Source organism: Zonotrichia leucophrys, chromosome 8 (assembly GCF_028769735.1).
Source record: "Zonotrichia leucophrys gambelii isolate GWCS_2022_RI chromosome 8, RI_Zleu_2.0, whole genome shotgun sequence".
Taxonomy (NCBI): Eukaryota; Metazoa; Chordata; class Aves; order Passeriformes; family Passerellidae; genus Zonotrichia; species Zonotrichia leucophrys.
In genome coordinates, this window is record NC_088178.1 from 27,555,055 (window position 1) to 27,582,024 (window position 26,970).

A 26,970-nucleotide genomic window follows, 5' to 3' on the forward strand; every position below is an offset into this window, starting at 1 on the left:
GAGACTTTTCTCTGGCGTGCCTGAGGCAGTGCTATAGCAGACAGGATCCTGGCTCAGGCATCCACAAGTTCTGATCAAATAAGGCTAACCTCTTCCTATCAAACAAATACAGTGTTTTCTGGAACAAAACAAAGATCAAACAAAAAAACTACTTGTACGTTTTAGCTATGGTGTAGTGAAGTAAGCAAAATGAAAAGCAGGCGTGTGGTGGGGTTTGATGTGCTGTGAGGGCTGGAGCAGAGCCTTGGCTGCGAGCCCTGGGCTCTGCCGGGGCAGGAAGGAGCTGCTCTGGAGGAACAGCTCACACCTCGCCGGAGATCAAGGCACCGGAGGCTGCTGGGCTTTGGGCAGGAACAACTCTGAGCCTGTAAAGAAAAAATGAAAATATGAATGAAGAATAGGTCAAACTGCCCCGACCCTTCTCCATCCATCCTTTTGGAAGGGGGCACATTTCCCACCTCTAGAAGGGTTGTGCCCCTTCCAGCAGCTGCTTCTCCCCCTCCCCGTGCTTAGAGTGCCTTTTAATCCTTCACCTCCTCAGATAACTAAATTAGTATTTTCACCTCATTTAACTTTTTTTTTTTTTAATTTATTTTTTAAGCAATTCTTCACCCTGCTCCGAGAGCAATGTCCGTGGCAGGTACAGGTACACTGACCTACCTACACCTTAAGCACAGGTAATTCTGCACCACGCCAGCAGCTCCTCGCCCGTGACCTCCCCGGCTCGTCCGTGCCCGCGGCAGCGCTGACAGCCGGGGCGGGCTATGAAGCGGCGGCACCCGCCATGTTAGGACGGAGCGGCGCCTCCCGGGCCGTGCGGGGGGAACGGGGGCCGCTCTCGGCCCAGGAGGTCACTCCGGGCGGGTGACACGATCGCGTTTGGCCCACGCGTCAGCCCGGGGCGGGTGACGCAGCCCGGGGCGGGTGACACGGTCCCGACTCGCTCCCTCACGGAGGCGGCGCGGCCGTGAGGGCAACCCCCGCCTCCAACGGGTCTCACCGTGATTGGCGCGAGCGCACCCCTTCCCCACTCTGATTTGTTAGGCGCGCTGTCACTCCCGGCCTCTGAGGGCAGGGGCGGGAGCTGAGTGGTCGGCGCTGGCGGCGGCCCCGCCCCCACGGGGACGCGCGGGCGGAGCGGAGCCGCGGCCGGAGCCTCCGGAGCGGGGGCGGCCTGAGGGCGGGGGGGGACGCGGCAGCCGCCGCCGCCATGGAGGCGAAACCGGCGGACCCGCAGCTCTGCGACAGCCTCATCCTCTGGGTGAGTGGCGCGGGGGTTCTGCCGCCTCTGGGGACCCTCGAGGGCAGCGAGGAGGCGCCAGCGGCGGGGGCTTTTCCCTCCATCCTTCCCCCCGTCCCTCCGGCCACCCCTCCCTCGGTCCCCGCCCGCGGAGCGGGAGCTGCGGCTCGGTCGGGCACGGCCGTGGCGGCGGGGCTGCCTGGGACGCGCTGCTCACAGCCAGCAAATGTTCCCGCGGCACCCTCGAGGTGTGGATGTGGCGGTCGGAATATCCCGTGGGCCCAAGTGCGGCTCTCCAGCGGTGGCTTCAGTGTGGAAACTGCTCGGCAATTAACACTATTAATAAATAAATGCGAGTAATTTGAATTGACAGGCGTAGAAACCTCAGAGTATTTCATACCGGCTGGTTAAAGCGTTTATTAGTCAGGCACGCCACGCCTGGGTGTGTGATGTTACCTGTGCCAGAGGAACTGTTTGGAACTGCGGAATTATTTAGGTCGGAGAAGACTTTTAAGGTCATCGAGTACAAACATATTTGTTAAATTCATCAGTTCCTCTTGTTTTCTCTTTATCTTTCTCTCCAGGTTTTTTCTGTGACCTTCTCTGTAACTCTGGTTTTGCAGGTGCAGTAATTTCGGTGACAGGGAGCTCTATGAAATAGAACTTCTGCGTGAAATCTTGGCAGGGAAGGTCACAGTTACCTGTGTGAAGGGTTTCTCTGGAAATAGCAGGAGTTTTGCCTCTGAAGTGTAAATCATGGGGAGATGGGAGTGTTTTAGAGGCACTGTAGAAATCCAGGAATGAAACTGGTAAAAGTAACAGGAGCAGCAGCCTGAGTAGGTGTTCTTGATTTTTGCATGGCAGCACAGAAGTGTTGATGAGTTAAAGTCTGTAATAAGTCACTGATAAACAATTTCTTCTTTTCTTTTTCCTCCTTCCACTTTCCTTTTAGTGACACTGTATCACTGTATTCTCCCAAGGTTTTTTTGCTGTCTAGAATTTTGGTGGCCTTTTGTTATTTAATCTTTCTCTTTTTTGGGCTCTTTAACTTTGTATTTCCCCCTCAGTAGTCAGGTAAGAATAACTCCATCGTGATTCAATGGCAAAAAAAAAAAAATCACTGCATTTTTTTCCACAAAACTCCTGTCAGCAGTGCTGAATTCTTTTCTTTTTCACAATTCCTGCTTTAAATATTTCTATCCTAATTGTCATTTTTGGTGTGCTCACAGTGCAGTAGCTGTAATCACATCATGAATCTTAATGGAACCTTAACTGGCCTTAAACTGAACAATTGTGTCAGTGTAAAGGAAGACCCAACCCTGTGTTCATGTTTTCTATACAGCACTCAGCAGTTGCATGTTTTTAGATTTAGCACCCTATTTCTCGGGCCTAGTTTGCAACTTAGAAACTGATTCTTAACACTTGGATGTGTTTGAAACATCCCTTCACAATTTGAACTTCGGTGTGAATAATAGGGAGAAAAGTGATGTGAGGAGAGGGGGATGGAGTGCTCTGTGTTTGGAGAGAAAAGGGTTCTGTAACTCTCTGCTGCTAATGCCTTCTCAGTTTATTTACTCATTAATATAGCAAACAGATGCTTCTGATTCTCTTTATTTTGCTGCCAGATCTGGCATTTTCCCATTTATTTCACCAAATGCGATATTAGAAAACATGCTGCGTCCAGAGAAGAGAAGATTCAAATAAAAATGTTACCTGTTGTTTCTGCAGCCCAGGTGTCACTGAGTTTAAAGTTCTGAGGATTTTACAGGAAAAACATAAAGCAGCTAAACTGAATTATAGGGATAATGTTTATGAGTATCCATGAAAAATTCACTTGGGTAATATCCGCTGTGGTGGAACTCACAAGCTGCAGCAGAAACAATTTTCTAAGTTAGTTATTTTTCCTCTGTGTAGAAGAATAGTTAATTGGGTGTTTTTCAGTGCTGTACTGCCTTAACCTCCAAAGCAGGGACTGGAGGAATGGGTACATCTTAAATTGGAAGCATTTTCCACTATAAATGCACTGCTTGGCCCTGGCACCACTGGTAATGTTCATTCTGTCCAGTGGTTGACTTATTCTATTAATATACTTGGTTTCAGCATGGCAATGTTTATTTTTATTTTAAAATCTGTTTGATTACTCTGTAAAACCCCTGTCCCTTGTGTGTGTAATCTGGGTGTGAAATGGAGAAACTGAACCCCTCATTGTCAGGGAAGCTGAGGGCACACCTTCCCAGGTGGATGGGCTGATTTCTGCTGGCACTTTTACACTCATGTTTCATCTGCAAATGTTTGGTGGTAGAGCTACAAAATGAACTTTTCAGCTGTATATTGGGAGCATTTGTAATGAGAACTTAGAGAACTTTTGCTGTAGCAGCAGGTGGCAGAGTGCATTTGGGGTGGGATTCACAAAATGGTTTTCAGCATGAGCAGCAGCCTATCCTTGGAGCTATATTTAGTAAAACTGAAACAAAGAGGGAAGAAAGAGCTCTGCTACAGTCCTGAAGTCTGTGGCTTCTTTTTCCAGCCTCCTCCCCACACCTGCCACTTTTATTGGTTTTGCAAGAACAGTAAAAATCCATTTTGATGAAATGATTGGGCTGGCATGAGGTTTGGAGAACCCATAATTAATATTTCTACTCTCTTATTATTTCCAGATCCTCATGCAACTTTTAAATACATAGAGAAGCCTAGACTGTCAGTGCTTTTTGCTTAATTTTAATTAGCTGTTTCTATTCTGGGAGATCATGCATAAAGCAGTGTTGCATGTCAGGGTGTTCTAAGGCCTTGTTTATCTGCCCTAACAGGCTCAGGTGAAAAGGTTGCACCTGTGTATCACAATTTCCTTGCTTTGTGAGGGGCATATCCAGATGGCAGCAGCACAACATTGTGCCATAAAACTCTGGATTTGGGCAGCCCAGGCTGGAATGTAAACTTGCATGCCCGTGCTTGTGCTGAGGCTGCAGGAGCAGCAGAAGCCAGGGCTGTCAGGCATTGCAGCTTTGGGCTGTGCTGTTCCACTTAATCTTTTATGTAACCTACGAGGGATTACTGACTTCTCACTTCCTGTAAAACAGGATTTAAACCCACTTTTTAAATTTAAAAAAAAATCCCCTTGCTCTGCCTATTTTTCTCTTGGCTTGATTGGGTTCTTCTTTAAGGAAGCAAACAAGTATTGAGAATTATGGTCACTCTTTATAAACACAGAGTGGACAAAAACTGCCTCAGATTCTCTCAGCTGAAAACTGCTTCTCCATCACTCTGCTCCCAGTAGCTCCATTTCCCAAGCACAAGGTCATTCTTTACCAGGAGTTCTGAAGAAGCTTGTGTTGCACAGGATGTTTGGGAAAGGCCTCTTGCAGAGGGACAGGTAATTTAGGACATTGTAAATGCACTAAATTTAAGAAGTCCATTTCTGCAGTGGACAGAGTTTATAAGGATTTGTACTTGCTCCCATTCTATTCTGGCTTTTAGTAGTACTCCTAATAAACTTTGTTTTGTTTATTGTGGTAAAGAAGGCTCTTATTTTCCTGAGTAACTGTGATGAGCTCACCTGTGTATGGAAATGGCTCTATTTTGAGTAATTAGTTCTGAGTTGATTGTCTTTGGAAGAATAAAATATTACAATTCTAAATATGCAGCTAATTCTGTCAAAATGTTGTCTATAAGCTTGGGGATAATTTGAAAAACATCCCACAATATTTAAAACAGAGAAACATTTTAACATTGAGGTAATCCCATCCTATTTCTGTTACTAAGTTCTTGTAGTAAAAGACTGGAATTTTTTTTTCTAAGCAACTTTCTGATAACCTTATTGTGTTTTAGGTATTTATGTCCAGAACTAAGCACTGTAACATAAATCAAAGGCTGGATAAATATGACTTTAGTCTCCCAAGTTATCTTTCCATAATCTGCTTCACAAGAGAAGGCCTAGCATGAAAAAGAGAGTGTGGGTGTTCCTACCAACTTTTTAAGCTACCAGTCATAACATTCACAATTTGAGAAAATTGGGTTGGTTTAAAATCTGTGTGGTTCAAAAAGGATTTCAAGTAGAAGGACATCTTGCTAAATGGTTGTTCCTGAAAGGGGAGGAGGAAGATGGCAGCTGATTTATTGTCTGCTGAACTAAACCCCAGTGTTTTTCCCTGTTTTAGCTGCAGACATTCAATACAGCTGCACCCTGCAGGGATGTCCAGGACTTGACTAACGGGGTTGCCATGGCTCAGGTGCTTCACCAAATGTAAGTTGATTCTTCAGCTGGAAGAGGAGGGGCTCAGTTGCCTGAGGTTTTGTGTTTGACAGACGTAGTTGCTTTTAAAGCAGGCAGAAATTCAGAGTGGACAGTTTCTAACAGAAAATAGGTTATGCTGTTGTATTGCTGGTTTGGGGATGATATCATAGCTGATTAATGACGTGGTGGGAAAGGTGGTGAGAAGATGTACAAATACTGCAGTATTCAATTCATACTTGGGGATAACTGGGCAAGGATGACATTATCTTCTTCACTTTTCCCATCAGCACTATTTCCATGCTTCAGGCAATGTGTTCCTTTTGGGAATGAGAAACTAGAGATTCCAAAGGCAGGGCTTTTTGTTCTTTTCTTCCTGAGGTTGCTCAGTTTATTTAGATTTAAGTTCTGGGTTTTAAATGACAACTTACTATTCATGTGGAGGACAAGAACTGTAAAAGTTCAATTGCAATTAATAGTTAGGAATTATTTTACTTTTGATCAGCTGTTCTGTTGGTGTGATGAAGATTGGCAGTCTGAGTGATGCACTAGTTTTGAAATTTGCATAGAGGGTTGAAATGCAAGTCTTGTTTAGAAATAGTATCATGCTACAAGTCATCACTGCAATTTTATTGCTATTGTTGGTCCAGGTAATTGAAGAGAAGTCTGCATTACCACCTCAGGTTCAAAGTACCATTGTGTAATTACTAAGAAATTACTTCAACACCATCACAATCCACCTCCCCCACCCCAAAAAAATGAGCTCAGAAACTCTTGTCTGTTTGTAAAGATTTTAAATGTACTTTTTAAAGACAGCTCACCCTTTTTCTGGACATGGCAAAAATTGATTTAGGGTTTGCTGAGAGTTGCTCCCCATGTATTTTGGGTGTTAGGCAGCCACGTGCTTTGAGCAAACTCCTTATCACCAAGCTGGTTCTTGTGCAAGTGGGGATAATGATTGTTCTTTATTAGGTGCTTTGAGATCAGTGAATAAACAGTGCACTGTCAAAGTTAAATATTGTTAAATATGCTGAGTGTGTGTAACACCTCCCTCAGCAATTTATCCTTGTTTATGCTGGCAAACTGAATCCCCTTCTGCCCAGGGGAACCAGAGACATACAAAATATACAAAATGCCAGCAGTTTAAAGGGTTTTCTTAATACATGCCTTTGACAAATTGGAGTAAACATTAGTTAGTCCAGCCTACAGGAATAGGTACCAAACATAATGTCAGCACTAGTCAAAAAAAAAAGATGTTTCTTTACCTCATTATGGTTACTTTATGAGGTATAAAAATTAGTAAATAAAAATCAGCATGACAAAAGCCTCCACATCCTTGTTCTCCATCCATAGCTGGTCAGGCACACAGAAAAATCCTCCCAGCCTTGGAATGTGCCTTAATGCAGCCAGCAGCATGGAAATCTCCTGTGATATAAGTTTACCTTGCAATCCCCAGGAATTCTTGCCTTGTTAGACACTGGAGTTCAGCATCAGATTGTTTAAATGCTGGGAATTTGCTGTCTTATTTATTTAAGTCTGTGCTCATTGATGAATAATTTCATTTTATTTCAGAGATGCTGCCTGGTTTGATGCATCTTGGCTCAGTCGCATCAAAGAAGATGTTGGTGACAACTGGAGAATAAAGGTATTTAAAACTGAAGATAATGAAGTTTGTGGGGTTGGATGTTGTGCCTGAGATCTGGCAGTCCAAAACCTACAGAATTAAGCTCAAGCTTTTCAAGGATACTTTAAATGAGCTTGAATAGTCTGTTGATAGTTTAAGAGCCTTCCAGCATTGCTGGATGGGGATTTTCTGCTGTGATATTTCTCTTCCTATGTCCTCTCATAGAGCTGCCTTGTAACCAATTTTATTAGAAATTATTATTTGATTTAATGAGAAGTAACATTTTTAATAAAATTATACCCTTGTCTTTCATGTACAACAACTAGTCCAGTAATTTGAAGAAGATACTGCAAGGAATTATGGACTACTATCATGAGGTATGGAAAAAACAATTTACTGTTGTTCATTAAACACAATGATTACTGCTCCCCTTGACTTAGCCTAGTAGAAAAAAACCTGTAATTTGTTCTGAGGACCTTTTAGGCAGCAGATGCATGATAATTATCTATTAAGTGGGAGGTCTGAGTGAATATGAAATTAATTTGGGCAGGTGTGTTTTAGATGAAGCTCTTGGAGTATGAACTGGGAGCCATGTCTCTGCCCAGGTGAATGCTGAAAGGACTGAGCTGCAGAATCCTGTTCTGTGTGTGTGTGTTCATGTTTGCTCTTGTCTAGAGAAGTTTTAATCCTTTTGTACACAACAGAACAGACTCAGCAACCCCAGTGTAGGTTTTATGATATTCAGTGGGAAGCTGGGAGCCAAGATAGGAATCCTCCTGTTCTGTCTCATGCAGGGATGAGCACAGTAGCCATAAAAGGCTGCTGTATTTTGAGTTTTAAAAAGTTGCTGAATTTTGTATTGATGTGATTACAGTTATGTAATGGGTATGGTTTAGAAAAACTTGCCAGATCTTGTTGTGGCTTCCTGGTCTTGCTGGGCTGGGCTGTGACCCCAAGAGCCAGGCCCTGATGTGCTGCCAGTTCTGAGGTCTCTGGCAGGCCCAGAAGCAGAACTTCTTCAAAGTTACAAGAAGTTTTGTTGAAGGATTTGCAAGCAACTCCATCTGGAAGTGTTATTAATTCCTTTTTTTATTGTGTTGGTAAAATAAATGAATTCTCTCAGATATGAGAACTGTCCCAATAACTTTTACTATTGTCACTTTTTCTTGTAGAAGTGCTCAGTTAACTAAACCTGATAACAAACTTCTAGGGCATTTTCTCTGGGAGTGGGAGTCTACTTTTTCTTATAATATTAATTTTTTTTTCAGTTCCTGGGTCAGCAGATTGCAGAAGAGCTTATTCCAGACTTGACCCGGATATCTGAGAACTCGGATCCCACTGAACTGGGCAGGCTCCTGCAGCTTATTTTGGGTTGTGCAGTCAACTGTGAGAAGAAACAAGGTAGGCACTACCTTAACCTGCTCAGCAAACAGCAGACTGCCTCAGGTGATAGTTAAGGTGGAAAAGATGTAGAAACTTCTCTTTCTTATTTATCAAGATTGTTAATTTGCTGAATGCCTGTTCTGAAACTGGAGTTCACTTAAAAGCAGAAATTCCCTGGAAAATGTCTGTGAATAAAACTCAAAACTTTGTTCAGAGTAGGTTTAAAAATAGAGTCTGAAATGTGTATGGTCTATTCATATTGTTAAAATATGTACCAAGACCTATTCAAATGCAAATGTAGCAAAATTTAATTAAGTCCTTGAATTAGAAACTACTTCTCTGCCTGCAGAGGCTCAAGACTGAATTGGTTGTTTTCTCTCCCTTTACCAGAACTATTCCTCCATGCTCTGATGGCATCTCTCCTTAGGCAGAGTATAGATTTGTCCAGTTAAGAGTTTATAATCTTTTGTGCTTCTCTGCCATATTACTGGATAATAGTGATGGTGGTTAATGGTACTCCTCTATACAGAGACCACTACTTGTTTTGAGGGAGCTTGATGGATAATAGATTTTCTGGATCTTTCAGCAAGCAGTTTATCATTTTACTCAAACCATTGTGATGACCATTGTCATGAGTCACTACAGATCCTTTTTCACAGAGCACATACAGAATATCATGACCCTTGAGGAGTCTGTTCAGCACGTTGTCATGACAGCCATTCAAGAGGTAGGTAACAGTTCATAGCCTGATGCTGTCAGTTGAGAAGTCCAAATATCTTTTTGTTGACCTCTGTGAATTTTTTCATCCAAGCAAAGGTCAGGGAGGAGTATAAGTACTTTCCTAAATTATTTGGGAGGTTTAGGGCCAAGAGACCTTAAACCCCAGCCAAAAGGTTTTGGTTTTAGACTCATGGTGCCCAAACATACAACAAACGCTTAAGATTTTTTTGTTCCACACAAGAAATGTATACAGTTGCCAGCCACTGATTATACTGGAGTTAGACTCTGAAATTCTGTCCCAGTGCTGTAGTTTGGTCCCAGAGTTAAGCTGATTGTGTTTGTGAGGTTGCATTGTTCTGACAGACCATTGCAGCCTCTGACTTAGAAGCTTGCAGCTGCATCTCTGCTATTTCTGTCACGGTGTGCTCCTCCTCCTGTCTTAATTTGTTCTTGCTTGGATCATCTTAGTGATCCAGCTCACAGCTTAGCTCTGCAGTCACTGGCTTTTGAGAGCTTCAGGAGTGTGAAGCAGAGTGTGGAGAGAGGCAAAAACTAAACACTGATTGTGAAGAGAAGGTGGTGTGTAATTGCACCCTCATCAAGGTAACAGTGGAGTTGGTAATAAGCTTTATAACTTAGATTTAAATTGTCTGTATAGTCTTTAAAGCTGTACTTGTCCTGTTGGTAGAAATAAATCCATAAAGCTTGTGTTTGTTGTCTTCTGACTAAGTAAACTTTCTAGAAGAAGGTCTGGAAATAATTCAGTAATTTCTGAGAGGATTAAAACCCTTTAATTGTTGGTAAATACACACTGTACATCTTTGTATCTGAGAAGTAATGTTCTCTTTGTTTAGTGGCAGTTAATGGGACACAAAGAAATGTGAAAACTGTTAAATCAGTGGAGTGAAATCCTGTCTTTTGGTTCATTCCAGTTTGATTGACCAGGGGGTGGCAATATCTTCAACACATCACACATTCATCCAATACAGTGTTACTGCAAACTTGATTAATTTTGAGAGGAGGGAGGTAAAAAAATCATCTTACTGAAGATCTGTTTAAATCTTTTACCAGCCATGAGATGAGGAGGAGCACTATTAATCTGTTTTGGTATATTGAAGGGATGCAATAACACAATGGAAAATACAGTTGGTACTCAGTAGACAGTGAACTCACAGATCTATAATCTCTAATTTAACCTTTTTTCCTGTGGCCTCTCTCTGTAGCTCATGAGCAAGGAGGTAACAAGTGCTTCCCCATGTGATGCATCAAGTGAAGTGGAACAGCAGGTAATTGCCTGAACTGTGTTGCTATTGTAGCTCAAGCCTGAACTGTAAGTTGGTATCTGGTCATCCCTTAAATGAAGAAATGCTGGTTTTCAGTGCTAATTAGCTGAAAATTTAAGTGTTATTCTATAGCTTCTTTAAAAAACCCACAGTGACTGCATGGGGTGAAACTGGTCAGTGCAAACATTGCAGGGAGGGGTAGGGGTGCACCAAGGCTCAGCCTTCTTAGGCTGAGTGCTTCAGGTTACTCTTAAGGGGTTGTGAAAATTCCTGATAACCTGAACACTACAAGGTGTTGCACATAAAATGAACTTTTCTTTTAAGGCATATGAAAATGGTGACAGCACATTCCTGTGTTGTGCCTTTAGCCTAAGTTGTTGTGTTTCAGTAATTAAATTTCTAAGTGTGATAATCAGGCAGGTGAAATGAGCAGGGATTCTGATCTAGCAGAGTGTTTATAGGTTTGTGTGTCAGTGTGTGCACCCAACAGCCAACTTAAACAATGGGTGTAAGCAACTGAGGCATTTTAGAGGCTGTAACTGAGTATTTTGAATGTGGGCCATAGTGATTGACTGCCTTATTTTTGAAAGCTTAAAAAAGCCTTGGAAGACCTTGAGGAAGCACGAGCAGAAAAAGAGGAGTTGGCACAAAGATGTCAAGAGCTGGATTTGCAGGTAAGAAGCAGTCAGTTGTTTGTTTCTTGAATATATAGTGGTGCTGCTGTTAAGATGCAGAAATTTTTAAGGGCAAAGTGCATTTTGCATTTAAATTTTGGTGAGAATTTGTAGCTGCTTGTGGGGGAAAAGCAATTATTCTGTGCTCCAAAATGCAATTACTGGAAGGAGTTTTCTGATGGAAGTGTAAGCTGAGGCCCTGTGCCAGCTTATCTCAAAGGTTCTTTGTCTCAGGTTAATGTTTACCATTAGTAGCAGGTAGTGTTAAAACAACCTTATCATGGTTTTAAAAATTGCCCTTTTCATTCTTAGTCCTCTAGTCTTTTGTACTGAGTCCAAAAAATCCACTTCATGTCATAAACAGTAATTAGATTTAATCATAGGAAAATCATGCTGTTTCAATAGGAGTTGATGAAGGACAAAAATTTGTAATTTATCTAAAACTTGCTAACTTTTTCTCATGCACAATTGCAACATTGGAGGAGATTTCAGGATAAAAATAATGAAAGCTAATAGATCCTTGCTGACATTTTCAAACAAAGCTAATAATAGGCCTATTTTTGTTTTTAATGGATATAGCAGTTAATCAAGTCACTCTTGAGAGAAAGGAATGAGGACTTCATGACAATAAAGAGAAATTTGCATTTCAATCAACACTTTAAAGAAAAAATCACTTATTAGCCCCTCTTATGGCACTATAATCTGAGAATAGAGTTTTATCTGGGAAGGCAATTCATGTCAGATTTGGCTCTGCACAAAGAGAACATTGGGGTGGCATCTTCTTGTAGGAGCCAGAGGGCTGTAGTGGCTGTGAGAGCCTCTGGAAATGAGCACCCACAAAAGCAGAGGCCACTTTTACATTTCTTTCTGACAACTGTAAAAGCAAAATACTTGTGTCTAAAGCAGCTCAGAGCTCCTTGCCATGCCCAGGAAGCCACTGCTATAACTGAGTTGATATTTAATTTTCTTTTTTTCTTGAGGCAGTAGTAAAGCTTCCTAGTGAAAGCAGGGATGTCAAAATGCTTGTGAGAAGAATCTGCAGGAGAAATCCCAGGTGTTCTCCTGTTCTCTCTGGCTTTTCATCCAGAATTCTCAATTAATTAATCATAGGTGATGCAGAGCCAGTTGCTCATAACATGGCATGGGGCAGGTGAAAGGTGTTCAAGGGAAAGGTACTGAAAATAAACAGATGAGTTAATGACAGCACAGCTCTGTAATACTGTGATGTGTCTTTAAACCCTCTCTTCAGAATTTCTGTCAACTGTGACACCACTTTTGCTACATTGAAATAATATAAAAAAAAAAAGAGAAGGCTACCAGAAGGCAACTGAGAAAAGATGTAAAACTTGCTCGGAGTTGTGTATCATAGTATGATCTTTAGGTTTTTTTTAAGTCTGAGATTAATGATGTTTCAGGATTATTGTGAAAGTCTGAATGTTGTGCATGCTTAAGGAGTGGCTGACCCTTGAACAGGAGGCTCAGATGTGCTCCCTACTCACGGGTGTTTGTGTGCATTTAAATAGTAAATGACATCTGGGGCATAAAAAGGAGTGAACCTAGAAAGCCAGCACCTCATGAAGTAGCAGATTAATTACTCTTTGACTTTTACATCTGTTTGCCTGATAGATTTTTAAATTATGATCACAAGCAAATTGTTTCTTAATATTGCATACTATAGATTATATCTATTTAATGTCATCATGTTATGTTTTATTTTATTTCTTTGAAGCCGTAATATTGACTTGACGCTTCTCATTTAAACTAATTCTTAATAAATTCACTTGTAAGGTCTCAGTCTTCCTTGATATTTTCCAAGAGTATAAGAAAGGTAGGTTTACTTTATAATTCAGGAAAACATAACCCAAAAAGCACATTGTCCCTGTTTCAATGCAGTCGACTAACACATGCTGCGTGCTCCTATGTTCGACAGGACGTTACAATTAACACAGCAGCTTTCACTAGACAAACTTGAAAGGTTCTATCCTCTTAATCCTTGTGGCTGTGAGGCTGGCTGCTGTGAGTGCAGTGCTGTAGCCCCTGTGCTTAGCTGTGACACGGGGCAGCCGTGTGTGCTGCGGGGTTGCATGCTCCCCCAGGCTGGCCAGGCTGTCCGTGCGTGTGCGCTTGGCCCACCCCGCTTCCGCAGCCGTCCCCGCTCAGCGCGGCAGCCTGGGCTGCTGGCCACGCCCTGCTGCTTCTGTTGTCAGCCACAGGCGAGATGGACACTTGTTGCAGCAGCACTCGGAGTTTTTTTGTACGGCGTCCATGGTGTTTTTAATGGAAGTAGCAGTTTCTCTCCATATCACTTTGTCTGCCTTTTTACCGTGGTTTCAGTTACAGAAATTCGTCTTTTTATTTAGAGGGACTTTTCCTTTAGTGCTTCATAACTGTCATACACTAAAGCATCTGTATGCTCCAGTGTGCTCTGTAAACTACATTCTAAAACTTCTAAATGCTCAGCCTTTTTCATTAACTAATTTGGTGATGTATTGCTGTCTTGCTTCACTTCTTTGGACAGGTCTTATACTATTCATGCTGTTTTATCTGTGCTAGGTGGCTGCCCTCCAGGATGAGAAAAACAGCTTGATGTCAGAAAATGAGATTATGAATGACAGACTAGAGCAATTAGACGACTCTCTTGATGATCCAAATACCATGGTTGCAAAAAAGTATTTTAGTGCACAGTTGCAGCTGGAACAATTGCAAGAAGAAAACTTCAGGTATGAAATTATTTCCCCCCAAAATCTCTCACTTGTCTAATGCACTCTGCAAATTTCTGGTACTCTTTGAGGTTTTTCCATCTCAATTGCATTAAAAGCTGTCTAGTGCTGTCTAAGCATATTTTAAAGGCAGTCCTTACATTTGAAAAGAAAAAGAATCTGTTGCTTCTTGTATAAAGTATCAGTTTGTAATTGGAATGGCCCTCTAATACTTATAAAAAGGGAAGAATGTGATGAAAGGCAAAAAAATGAGTGCTGATTTGTGTGTCAACAGATCAAAAGCTAAAACCCCCCAACACCACCATGTGTCTCTACTGAACTGATTTCTTTCTTTAGTCTCTCTCTGTGATCCATATTGGGAAACAAAATCACTTTTCATGTGATTCCTTGATACTGATGTGATAAATTTGCAGTGTGCAATGCATTTTGATTTAACAGGTAGACAACAAAATGTTAAATGTCTATTGTAACATTTTCTCTGCTGCTTAAATCAGTATTTTCCTTCTATCTTGTTTCTTTTTAGTAATTCTAGTACTAAAGAAACTGTGGAATAATGATGAGTTCCTAACAAAAGTACTGGTTTTGATCTGGTAGGCTTGAAGCTGCAAAAGATGATTATCGTGTCCATTGTGAAGATCTAGAAAAGCAATTGATTGAGCTGCAACATAGAAACAATGAACTGACCTCTCTGGCAGAAGAATCAAGAGCCTTGAAAGATGAAAATGACATTCTTAGGTAGGTAGCAGGGAGAGCTCCACACACACACATTAGGATTTAATGGCTAAACCCAAGGATTTGTATTTAACACGATTTTTTTGAGGTGTTTTTTCTGCAGATGTTACCTGAACGAGCTCTTTGGCTAAGCAGAGGTGAAGTGCAGGCTTTCAGGGAAAGGCTCCATTGTTTGACAAGGATGACACATGGAATTTGAAGCAGAATTAACTGCTTATCTTAACTACAGAACTTAAGCTTCTTTGTATGAGACAGAAAGTGGAAGTTCCCATGTACAAAAGCATATGTACAGCTAGAATTTTAACCTAAGTTCTGGTGTCAGCATTCTAGGCCAGATTTAGGTTAGTGAGATCATTAACAAAATGAAGATAAAACACACAGTAACTTCCTTGAGAATTTAATGTAACATTAAATTCTCATGGAAGTTAAACTGTATGAAATACCAGACCACCCAAGAAATATCCAAAATAAATTGTATTGTGAAAGCAGATCTGCTATTCATAAAATAATAGGAATAAAACATGGAAAGAAAAGTGGTTTCAGGTGTTTAACTTAGTGGTTCTTAAATAACATCTGAAACAAATTCTAGCTGTCGATTTTTTCCATTATTTTCTTGTACCAGCTTCTGGCGAGATATGAATGCAGATAATAAACACAAATATTAAAATTAATTTTAAAAGTATGGTCCCAATGTTTTCTTACTGTGTAGATTTTTTTTAATGATCAGCTGACAGTTCCTTGGGTGTATCTGCCAGTGATCATTCTCATAAAGCAGCTATGTTCTAATTCTGAATAATCCCCCAGTGAGAACATACCAGGTACCAGTATTTTGAGTGAGTGTCTAGCACAGGATGTTGTGGTGCCACAGAATTCCTCAGGGATATTTGACCCAGTAACCCTTGCTCATATTTCTGGCATGTGACTGTCAGTCTCACTTGAAGGCTGGCTGATTTCAGTTTTTACAAGCAAGTTTGTGTCAATTATACATTTAAAAATAAAGCAGTGAAACGTAACTGCTGCTAAGCATGTCACATCTCTCTTTGAAAACAGTGTGTGTCAGCAGGGTGTGAGTTTTGTAACATTTCCTTGTGCTTGCTGTTGACACCTCCAGGGCTACTGCAGACAAGGCAAGCAAGCTGGAGTCGACAGTGGAGGTGTACCGGAAGAAGCTGCAGGACCTGAACGATTTCCGCAGGCAGGTCAAGTCCCTGCAGGAGACCAACATGATGTACATGCACAACACTGTCAGCCTGGAGGATGAGCTCAGGAAAGCCAACGCAGCACGGGCCCAGCTGGAAACCTACAAGAAACAGGTAGTGCTGCACTTGTGTTTGAAAGGTTCCTGTGTCCCCAGGTGGCTGGGTGTCAGAGGAAGGAGACCAGGACACCAGTTGGTTCATCATGGCTCGCTTTATTGAAGAAGTATCAAACACTTATACAGCAAATAATAAGCTTATGAATATTCTGTAATCCAAGCAATCTGTTGGTTAAACTATAGCATTAACTCATCCACATTCCTTTGAGACTACGTTCTCTATCTCTCCTGCCTCACTGTCCATTTCTTCATCATATTTTGCAAGGCTCAAGGACACATTATCTCACACCTGCAAGATTTGGAACTAACCATGGTCTTGTACTTTTCCATTCTCTATCCTGCTACAGACACAAAAAGGCTTCTGCCTGTCTCTGCCCTAGTTAGGACATCTTTCCCAAATTAATTTGGCTGTGTCCTCTCTCCTCAAGCCACTCTTTGACAAAACTCTCACAGCTGGGAACCCCTTAACAACCCTGCATTGTTCTTCAGGAGTTTCTGAGTTGTGAAAATATTGAAGTTAGAGGGGAGACGACCCACCTTGCGTTGGTCAGCATCGACTCCGATTTATTAATCAATCAGGCACCTTTTATAACAGTGTTAATTCACTTCATGCATATTGCAAAATCTGAGCTCACAATAGGCCAGAGATTACACACCAACTCCTCCTTATGTTTCCAATACCAAGATTTGGGTTCTCAAAATTATTCTTGCTTTCCCAAAACAGCCAAAGATAGAACATCCACTTGTTATGAGAAAGCTGCCTGAGAACTCTGATGTGCAAGGCTCTCAAGGCCTTCATGTTTGTCACCTTTACTTGTAGTTAAAAATAACCTGAGAACCTCTGCTGTTCACAGAAGCAGGCTGTGAGAATCTGCTCCTCACAGCTGCCTTCTAGGCCATCCCTGAAAAAATCTCCAACATGAAAACTCCTTCAAACCCTGTGGTTCCCTTGTGGGCTTTTCCCTGTTGGTTAAACTTGCAAGCTTAACTGCAGTTGTGCTCTCGACTGATGTGAGAGTCCATAGTCTGCAGGCTTTTCTTCTTTACTCTGACTGAGGTAATTTGTGTGCCTGGGAGAGGTTGTTCAGCTGTTACTGAGGTAATTTATATGGAATCATAGAATGGTTTGGCTTGGAAGGGGACCTTGAAGATGATCTCATTCCACTGCCATGGGCAGAGACACCTTCCACTGTCCCAGATTGCTCCAAGCCCCGTCCAACCTGAGCTTACACCCACAATTCCCTTTGAAATCTGTGCCAGGGTCCCACCACCCTCACAGTAAAGAATTTTTTCTTAATACCTGATCTAAACCTGTTCTCTTTCAATTTGATCCCATTCCCCATGTCCCGTCACTACATTCTTATATTCTCATATTCTTACCATTCTTCATAAAATTTATAAGTTTTCTTTTAATTTTAGTAGGAATTAAGAAAGAGTTAAAAAAAAACAAAACAAAACAAGAACAAAAAAAAGACCACAGAAAAAAACTCAAAACCAACCAACCAATAATCAATATAACCCCCTCAAAACACAGAGGTCCCCATCCCATCTCTGCCTCCTTAAGATTGAGAAACCAACTGTTTTATTTTGGCTGAATTGGGCAGGAAGGATTGTCTTAATGTAGCTTTTTAAAGTAGCATCTTGCAACATTCCTATGCTAAATAAAGCTTTTATGAAAAGGTCCAGGAGCTTCATAACAAACTGTCTGAAGAATCCAAAAGAGCTGATAAGCTGGCGTTTGAAATGAAGCGACTTGAGGAAAAATATGAAGCTTTAATAAAAGAAAAAGAGGTAAGTCCCTTTAAGAGTTTATTTGAGCACCTAAATCTCTCTCAGATCCTCTGCATGAGGAGAACCTTCCTGGAAGTAGTGCCACTATAAAAATGAAGTTTAGTGCCCTGTGTGTGTGCATTCACATATAAAACAAAATATGGAATCTTCGTATTATGAAAGATCTCCAAGATCGTCAAGACCAGCCTAAAATTTGCATGTGTCATTATTACTTCTGATTAATGTTATTTGGTGTTAAAAGTGGTGCACCTGACCTAATTCCATCTCAAATGTGTCTTGCTAGAGACTGATAGTGCAGTGTGATGCATTAAGAGAGACAAACGAGGAGCTGCGGTGTGCACAGATGCAGCAGGATCACCTGAGTCAAACAGGTACTGCTTTATCTTCTCTTTTATTTGGATTAGAGATTTCTGTAAGTGTGCTGCATTAAACCCCTCATGTGATTTCAGGTGAAAAAAGCCATGAGAATCTTGCTGCTGAAATTCTGCCAGTGGAATATAGGTGAGATCCAAAAGCTGAGGTTGTTTGGGATGTTTGTAGGTGGGGCATGAAAATGTCTCTCTGAAAGTTCAGTGTTTACATCAATGTGATTCTTTATCCCACTCTTTGCTTTGCCACCATGTAGGTGTTAATAATTATTTTCCCACACTAAAATTACTTTGCTTTTTTTCTTAAAAGTGTATCAAATTGTAAATCTGGGTTTGGAGTGACAATTTAGAAGTCTGCTCATATATCTTAAAGTTTTCAAACATTTTAGGTTACCTTTTAATAACAAATTGCATTGTTACCCCAATTACATCATTAAGTACAACTTGCTTGGCTCACTTTAGTGTTGGGGGAGTGAACAGGACTACTTCTTCCTCCTCTTAGTCACCTTCTTAATTAACAGTGACTTTTTTTGTTGTTTTTGCTTTAGGGAAATGTTTATTCGGCTGCAGCATGAAAATAAGATGCTCCTGCTGAAACAGGAGGGGTCAGAAAATGAACGGATTGCTGAGCTCCAGGAGGAGCTGGAGCAGAAGCACCGGACAGTGAACGAGCTGGAAACTGAGAAAAGGTGATGGGGGAAACTGCACCTTAAAATACAGCAAAAAATGATCTCTGGAGTTTTTAGGGTGACTTGTACATTACATCTGTAGTGTAGGAACCTTTTCTTTCACAATAAATGAAGGATTGTGAAGCAAGGAAGAAGCAAAGTGGTTCACATGTGGTAGATCTGTGTGTACCATACCCTGAAGGAAGTGCTGCTTACAGGACACTCTCCTTCAATCTGAATTATTTTTGGTAGACAAAGAATGGATGTGAACTCTATTTCTAGAACTTCAGACTCTTAGACTGTGGATTTTCTATCAATGAATGCTAAAAAAATGTACTAGAAAAGGAAAATTTTTGATAGTTACGTTTTCTCAGAACTTTAAATGACTATAGGAATTTCATTATAGAATGTGTTTGTTTCTGCAGAAGTTCCAGTCACACTAAAAGCATTTGCAATCAGTTTATTTGTGGCTTAAGTCATGCTGGGTAGACCCTATGAAAAACTAATGAAACAGAAAAATCTGCCTGTTTATTTAGATGGGCAATAACTGAGTTTTCTTCCTAAAAGGCTCAATGAAGAGCGTATTGGAGGATTACAGCAGCAGATTGAAGATCTGCAAAAGACTTTACAGGAGCAGGGATCCAAGACTGAAGGAGTAAGTGAAACATTTTGCCACTTTTGTTTCAAGTCCTCCAGTTTGGCATCAAGTCCTTTGTTTAGCATCTTATTTTTCAGTGTATCTGAGAAATACCTCCATATCAACTGCAGTTCACTTGAAAAGCTCCTTGTGATTCCTTCTATGGAACTGTAACCCTTCTACTTTACTTTCAAAGTCCCTGGTTTTATCATTCAATAGATTTATTTGCTTTGGCTTATTTAGTTGTGCTAAGTATTCTTGGCTGATTTGTAAGAGCCCTTGAATGTTGTGTGGTATGAAATACTGAAATGCAACTGAATTTTAACTCTCTCCTTTCACAGTCCAGCAACCTGAAGCAGAAATTGGCAGCACACATGTAAGTAAGGCACCTGCATCCACAGTAGCTTGTTTATACTAAATGGAGAACAGGAACTGCTTAACTCTTGGTAGGGATGTCTTGTTTTTCTAAGCCCCTGATTTGAGAATTATGCATAGAGTTAAATATTGGTGTAAATATAGTTTTGTTTACTCTGAGCATGATCATCTCTTAGTACCAGTACCACTTCACTGTCTCTTCATCACCACCAGCATTTCAACTGTTCTGATTCTACAACAGACTGCTAAAACCATCACTCAAAGTATATTCTGCTCCTCTGAAATATTTCCAGTCCTTTCAGCAGATGTAGTTCTTCCTAAGATGATGCTGGAGGGACTTAATTGTTAATTTTCCTAGTTTAACTAAAGTAAGATCAACTCAGAAGTCACAACTTTTATGATATTAATATTTCTATTCAAACCTTCTATATATGAAGAATTGCTGGAGCTTAAAATACTTATTTAAATACTTCTGTTGTGAAGTTTAAGCTTCCAGCTGTTAAACCTGGAATTATTTGTGAGCTTAATCCTTAGCCCAACTTTCCATTCACAGGGAAAAGTTGAACGAGGTTCATGATGAGTTACAGAAGAAGGAGGCTGATCTTGCAGAGCTCCAGCCTGATGACAGCCAGAACCGTGAGTTGATTTGTTGTTTGGGGTTTTTTTTTTTGTACTTTTTTAATAAGACTGTGTTAAGTTTCTTCTGAAATGATTCCCATAGCCACTGGATTATGGGATAGTTTGTGCTGCAGCTTAGCTTCAAATCTGAACTGTGGGGTCTGGAGGGATTCTGTGTGTGGTGGTGGGCAGGGAGAGGATCCTGGGGGGGATGAGGTTGCAAAATGGGATTTCAGGGTCAGGTGGGACAGCTGAAACAAAAATAAGAACTTTAACCTTCTAAACCTGAACTTCTAGCTTCTACATTGCTCTCTCTTTGAGGGATGGTGAAATCAAAAGAACACAGAAGCCCTGAAAGTACCATGTCTGTTTTTATTTTGTATGTCTTTGTTGATAATTCCTGTAAACAGCCCAGAAGATTGGAGAGCTGGAAGCAGCTTTACGAAAAAAAGATGAGGATATGAAAGCAATGGAAGAAAGATATAAAATGTACCTTGAAAAAGCAAGGAATGTGAGTGGCATGTTTCTGAGCATATGCATTCCTCCCTCATAAATTGTTAAACAGATTGAGTGTGTGTGTCCCCACTTCCCAATTAAAAGCAGTTGCTGCAAATTGCATTTTTAGTCAGATGTCCAACTGCAGTCAGTTAAATCTGAGAGAATAAACAGTGTTTAGGCTGAGCATGAGGTGCAGGAAGGATTCCTTTGTACCCTTTGGTCTCTTGTACAGGGTAACAGCTTGACCAGTGCCCAGCCTGTTCTCACACTCCCCCTTTGAGCAGATGAAATGCAGAGCTGTTGAGAATCAAACTGACTTGCAATGCTCTGGTTTTGCCTTGTCCAGGTGATAAAAACCTTAGACCCCAAGCTAAATCCAGCATCAGCAGAAATTATGTTGCTCAGAAAACAGATCCTGGAAAAAGACAAAAGAATCGAAGCACTAGAGGTAAAAATCTTACATATTAAAAATAACTTCTAATATAATCTGTTTCTGATATTAGTCATTCAGGATGTTATTGCCTAGTAATTCAATAAAATCTGTCTGGCTGAAATTCTGAAAAGATTGTTGACAGTAGTGCAAACATCAGAAAAAAATGGGGAAATGCATTGAGTTTCACAGCAATATTGACAGGACTGTTTGGAATAGTTGCCTGAGCAAATAGGACCTCCTGTTTGCATGATTCAGGAGGCTGATAGGTCTGACTGTAAATGCTGTGGCCTCACATTTCTTTAATGTATGAGTACAAGGGAAGTATATTATATAATAGCAATTAGCCTGTTACTGGAGGTACATTCTTTTCAGGTGAAAAATTACTAAATTATTTATGGATTTTCTGATACACAGCAGACCTCTTGTGCATTTCCCCACACAAACCCTCAGAGTACATTTCCAAATTCTGTTTGTATTTCTAACTGCAACTTGTGTAGTTCTACCTCTTCTTAAAACAGGCTGATATTTATCTCTCAGTTGTTTATGGAAGTATCTTTGTTTATACTTCTAGGCTTTGTAGTTATTTGGTGTATTGAAGCATTTCTGCTGCCTGTGTTTATTTCACTCAGTGAACTGCAGCAAGTTTATGCAGATAAAATTCGTAGTTTAACTGAGATTTGTCCTTGCAGAATGAATACAAAATAGCCAAGCTACGTGACTATGAGGAAAAGCTGATTGTAACTGCATGGTACAACCAGGTGGGTCAAAAATCCACTTTTTGAAACATCTTTTGCTACACGTACCAGTTAAATCTTAGTTTAACCTAAGAAATACAGCGAAAAAAAAATTTGTGTCAGTACTAATAAAGCATGAGGAGGATGGGTAATTTTTTTCCTTCTGATTTTGCTGTTGTTGAAGCTGCTGTTTGCCTCTTGCAGAGCCTGAGTCTGCAGAAGCTGGGCATGGAAGCCAGGCTGGTGGGCAGCAGTGGCAGCTGCGGGGCCGGGCCCGGCCGCTCCTTCCTGGCGCAGCAGCGTCACGTCACCAACACCAGGAGGAACCTCACTGTTAAAGTACCAGGTGCAACATCTGATTAAACACGAGGACATGAAGAAGACTCACATGCTAAAGTGTCCTTAAATGTTTTATACCTTTCCACTTTACCTACTTGATGAGAGAGCAGGTTAGAATGCTGGGCAGCTGCAAATGGCAACATCAGAGCCTGTCAGGAAGCGATTAAGGTGATCAGCCAGAGGGTAGCATGTAGTTTTCCAAGTAGATTTAATAACTGCAGCATGTACAAGCACAACTTAAAAGATTTCTATTTGCCTTCAGATTATATTGTAAATACGAAATTTGGCACTATATATTTAAAACTTTATTTAAGTGGGTTTGGGCTAGAAAGTTGACTTTTATAATGGAAGATGTTATGCAAAGGTGTACTTCAGGAAACTGGCAATATTGGACATTTTTGCTGGGCTCTTCTGAAAACAGATCTAAAAGATTAGTAACATCTTTTTAAAAAAGAGGTTTTTAGAGTAGAAAGTACAATTTTAAAAGCAAGAAAGTACTTGCATTTATAGAAGAAAATAAAGGTGTAGTACCAGTTGTTATGTAACAGAAGACAGGATTTGTTTTATGAGAAACAGAATTTCTCAGTTTATTTAAAAAAAAAAGCAAAGCTTAAGTTGGTGCATATATGCACTGAGGAAAACCTGTCTTTAAGATGAATTCACTTAAGCCAAAAAAGCTTGTCTTTTCCTGGGTAAGAAAAAAGCTATTATACTAACTCAAAAGTCTGGGCTATATTTTAAATGTCTGGCTTATTGGTATACTGCATTTATCTGCAGAAAGGGGATTAGGTGGGAAGTAGCCCCATTTATTTCAATCTATTTACACAAGCCTGTGCATGGAAATTGCATTTCCTCTTTTTTAAACGTAGTTTCACTTGGCTATTCTGAACTAACTGTGCTAGGCAGAGGAGTGAGAGATGGCTGTGGCAGTTCCTGGCAGCAGAGGTTGGTTGTTGGCAGGGAGCAAAGTGCATAAGCTGTAATAGTTTGATTGAAGATTAAATGGGGGTTGTTACCTGACATCTGTGTGCAGGAAGTTGCTGTCTTCCCCAAAACTTGTGACTTTATTTCCCAAATGTCTAACTCTTGTTTTGAATTGTAATTTTAGGAAACCTGTTAATGTCTGTTCTTTGCAAATGGTCTAGAAAAAGTTCATTATACCAATAGTTAAATAAAATAAAATGCAGCAGCCCTTAAAATGAAATGAATACACTTAATTTAAGTATTTGAGGGTGGTGTACCAGACCACCATCTAATATAAAATTCAGCTGCCTGTGAGAATGAAAACACACCTGTCTTACCATTAAGGCCATCTTTGATTTGAGAACAGGGTTCAGCTATACAGAATTTAAAGTTTTGAATTGGGACCTTTGGATAGTGTGTCATTTTGCCTGCCCCTCACTATAGCTTGTCCTTTAATTTCTTCCTTCCCCAACATCTTAAATCTTTAATTGGGCATTGCATGTCATGCCAGAGAAAAGGCAAGCATTAATTTTTAATACAACTTACTTAGGGTTGTAAGTAAGTAAACAACTGTAAACTGTTGTTTTACAGTGCTGTATGTATGAATAGACATTCAACAGATTTCCTCCTTCACAAGGCATTGTTTAAAAGCCAGGCTTGTGCTCAGTGTGGCATGAGCCAGACACGTGGCTGTTGGAGAGTGTCTGTGGTGGTGTTTTTCAGGACTCTGTGCTTCTTGGGACTACCTCGTGGGTTTTGAGGTCTTTTATTGCTGCAGTGGTGTTAGTGGAGTTGGTGTTGTTCAGGTACAGTTGCATATTTAATTTGCCAGTGCTGTGGGTGGGAGGGAGGTGGTGGTGAGCAGTGGAGCAGCAGATTAAGGCTTAGCAAGATGCTTCCATTCCTGAAGTTTGGTATTTGGTGTGTTCTAGTGAAACGTGGAGCTGTTGCTGACGGTGTTGAGTGGGTCTCTTAACCCTCGTTCTTTGCAGCATGGAAACTTTCATGGATGTCCTTCAAATACTCATGTAGTTGGTAGGCTTGATTTGTTGTACTTCTCCCAGTAGTGGAGCTGTGTCAGTAGTCTGTCAGGTGCTGAATAGTGACAAACTTGGAGCAAATGTCTTTGACTTACACTTCTCAAAACTGCAGACCCTGGGACCAAAAATAACTAAGAACCTCCCTATCATTTAATTGGAAGTTTGTCTTCTGACTAGTGGTGGAAGAATTTAAGTCCTGATCTACAGGCAGGGATCAGCCTTTTTCAGGGCACAGCTGTCCCCAGTAATCATGTTGGGGTTGCCAAAATGAATCTGGTTTTCAGGTATTGGATGAAATGTTGCTTATTTGGGGCTTTTCCAAACTGTTAAGAGTGAAGCCTGTGAATATCACTCAAGGGTTTCTTTGGGCCTGAGAACCTGTTTAAAACAGCTTTTATACAACTAGTTAAACCTGGGTTCTGTCCTGTGAACGAGGAACTGATGTGTGGAAATAAATACTGGAGTATAAGCCATGGTGTTGTATTGACTTCAGCTCATCTGCTTCTGCAGGAAGGACCATTAGGTCAGCATCATTTTAATGTTTGCTTCACCCATGTCAAAGCCAAAAGCTGCTAAAAACACTGCTGTGTTACAGCTGAGCTGTGTCCAGCATGCAGCAGCAGAGCCCTGGTATGCACCACGGCTGAGGCAGGAGGAACAGAGCACCCCCTTGGCTCTCCTGAAAGGTGAATTTGTACCAGCACAGTTCAAATGAGGTGAAAATAAATGAGGTGAAAAAATATGAGGTGTAACGACTGAACCCTGCTGAAGTTAAATGACATTATTAGGAATTCATCCAGTTTCCAGTAAAACGGGTATTGTAGATCCAAAGAAACAAAAAAATATGTTCTGATTGACATATCATTTGTTAATTATTTTTTATATAAGATTAATTACTCTGGAGGAGAGAAGTGTTTTATAGCAATAATACAAAATATGGACTAGTAGGTTCTTTTACTCAAGATGGGTCAGGCAGCAGTTTTGAGAAGATTCTTTTGCAACAACCTTATTATATAGTGGTTTAAGAAACGTTCACTGAAAAAAAATTTTCACCTGATTTTTTTGTTCATTAAAAAAACATATATATATATATGGGTATTCTATTTTCTATGATATACACTTACTTGGAAATAAGTAATATAAGCAATACTGATGTTCTATTTAGGTAGCCATAAATAGTTTAGAAATTAGAAAATGAAAACAGTTGTTTAGGAGTTGGTAGTGTCTAGTACAATAATTTTCTTACTTGTTTCTGTTTCCCCTTCCCCTAAGTTAAGGTTTTCAGTGTATCGGTGTCTACATCTTCTGTTTAAAACAAATGTAAACACTGTGTTGCATAGAACTCAAAAAATTGCACTAATTTTTAAACTTTCAGTTTTATTTTTTTCTTTGGAAAAAATCCTTTTATATTCACATAAAGATTTTTAAAATTAATTCTTTGGTGTCTTTATTCCAAGCCATGTATTTAATGGTCCTTAGCTGGTGTTTCTGGGCAATGCACAAGCTGGTTCTGTACGTTGGTACATTTGCACCACCTCAAATACCCTATTTCAGGACAGGTATTGTAATGAGGGTCTGGATGTGGTGAGTTGTGCTGCTCTCCTCTGCTGTTTCCAGCTCATTGATCCCACCCAAAGCTGTCTCCCTCTGCTCAGCCCACAGACTGAGAGCTGGGCAAAGGGCCTTGTGAAGTGAAAATGTAAAACCCCTCTGCTGATGGGCTGTGGAGTGACTCAGTGATGATTGCTGCTGAGGAGGGTGAGGGTCTCTGCCTGTTCTCAGCCCCACCTGAGAGGACACAGAGCACAGGTACAGCCCTCAATCACTGTTCTTGCTTTTGTTGGGAAAAGAAAACTGTCTGCCTTGTCCAGCCTGCTCTGCAAGTGATTTATGTGCTGCATCCTTACTCCCATGGCCAGCTCTCATTCCCTGTGCACTGTCCCTGCCCAGAAGTGCTGTTGGTGAAGACTGGCAGCCTTCAGCCCTCTGGAGTGAAGATCTGAGGATGAGGAGCTGCGTTGATTGCCCAGTGTGGAAGGGCCTGTCCCAGAGGGGGTGAAGCCAATATGGAAGAACTGGTTTTCCTGCTTGCTGAGGCTGGACATAAAAGCAGTTTCAGACACTGAAACCACAGTGCAGGTGTGTGAGGAAGAAGGAGGGGAAGGGAAGAGCTGCTCAGCTGTGCAGGAAGCCTGAGCTGAGCTGCAGGATGTGTTCAGTCCTGACCCTGTTTGCATCTTCTGGCAGCTCTGAAGAGCCAAGCAGTGCAGCAGGAGCTCTGTGTGTTCAGGTGAGGAATGTCCCTGCAAGAGGAACACAGGATTACAGCCCTGAGTGCAAAGGAAAGGAGGAGCTGAGGTCAGTCACATGTTGGAGATAGTTTAGGTGGAGGGGGCAGAATATTCAAGAAGCCTGTGAAATGCATTCTTCTTTGCAATTTACCTAACTGAGCAGAGGCCTATGGAGGAAACTGTTGGATGGAGAAGCAGTTTGGGAAAGGAATGGAAACTGGGGGGAAAAAGTACCACAAAACAGTCATGACACCTGTGCACTGGAATTGTTTTGGGAGTAATGCTCACACAGCAGA

General features: G+C 41.0%; 1 protein-coding gene across 1 annotated transcript; it reads left to right on the top strand.

The window, feature by feature from the left end:
• Positions 1-1,138: 1,138 nt before the first annotated feature.
• Positions 1,139-25,786, top strand: HOOK1 (hook microtubule tethering protein 1). Its single transcript, XM_064719932.1, has 22 exons — positions 1,139-1,261; positions 5,395-5,480; positions 7,041-7,113; positions 7,419-7,469; positions 8,361-8,493; positions 9,135-9,202; positions 10,419-10,481; positions 11,069-11,152; positions 13,706-13,872; positions 14,467-14,607; positions 15,716-15,917; positions 17,600-17,710; positions 17,994-18,081; positions 18,160-18,211; positions 18,627-18,767; positions 19,314-19,401; positions 19,725-19,759; positions 20,312-20,394; positions 20,787-20,887; positions 21,221-21,322; positions 21,997-22,065; positions 22,246-25,786. The coding sequence occupies exons 1-22, from the start codon at positions 1,211-1,213 to the stop codon at positions 22,402-22,404; spliced, it is 2,148 nt and encodes a 715-aa protein (XP_064576002.1). The 5' UTR covers positions 1,139-1,210; the 3' UTR covers positions 22,405-25,786.
• The last annotated feature ends 1,184 nt before the right edge of the window (positions 25,787-26,970 follow it).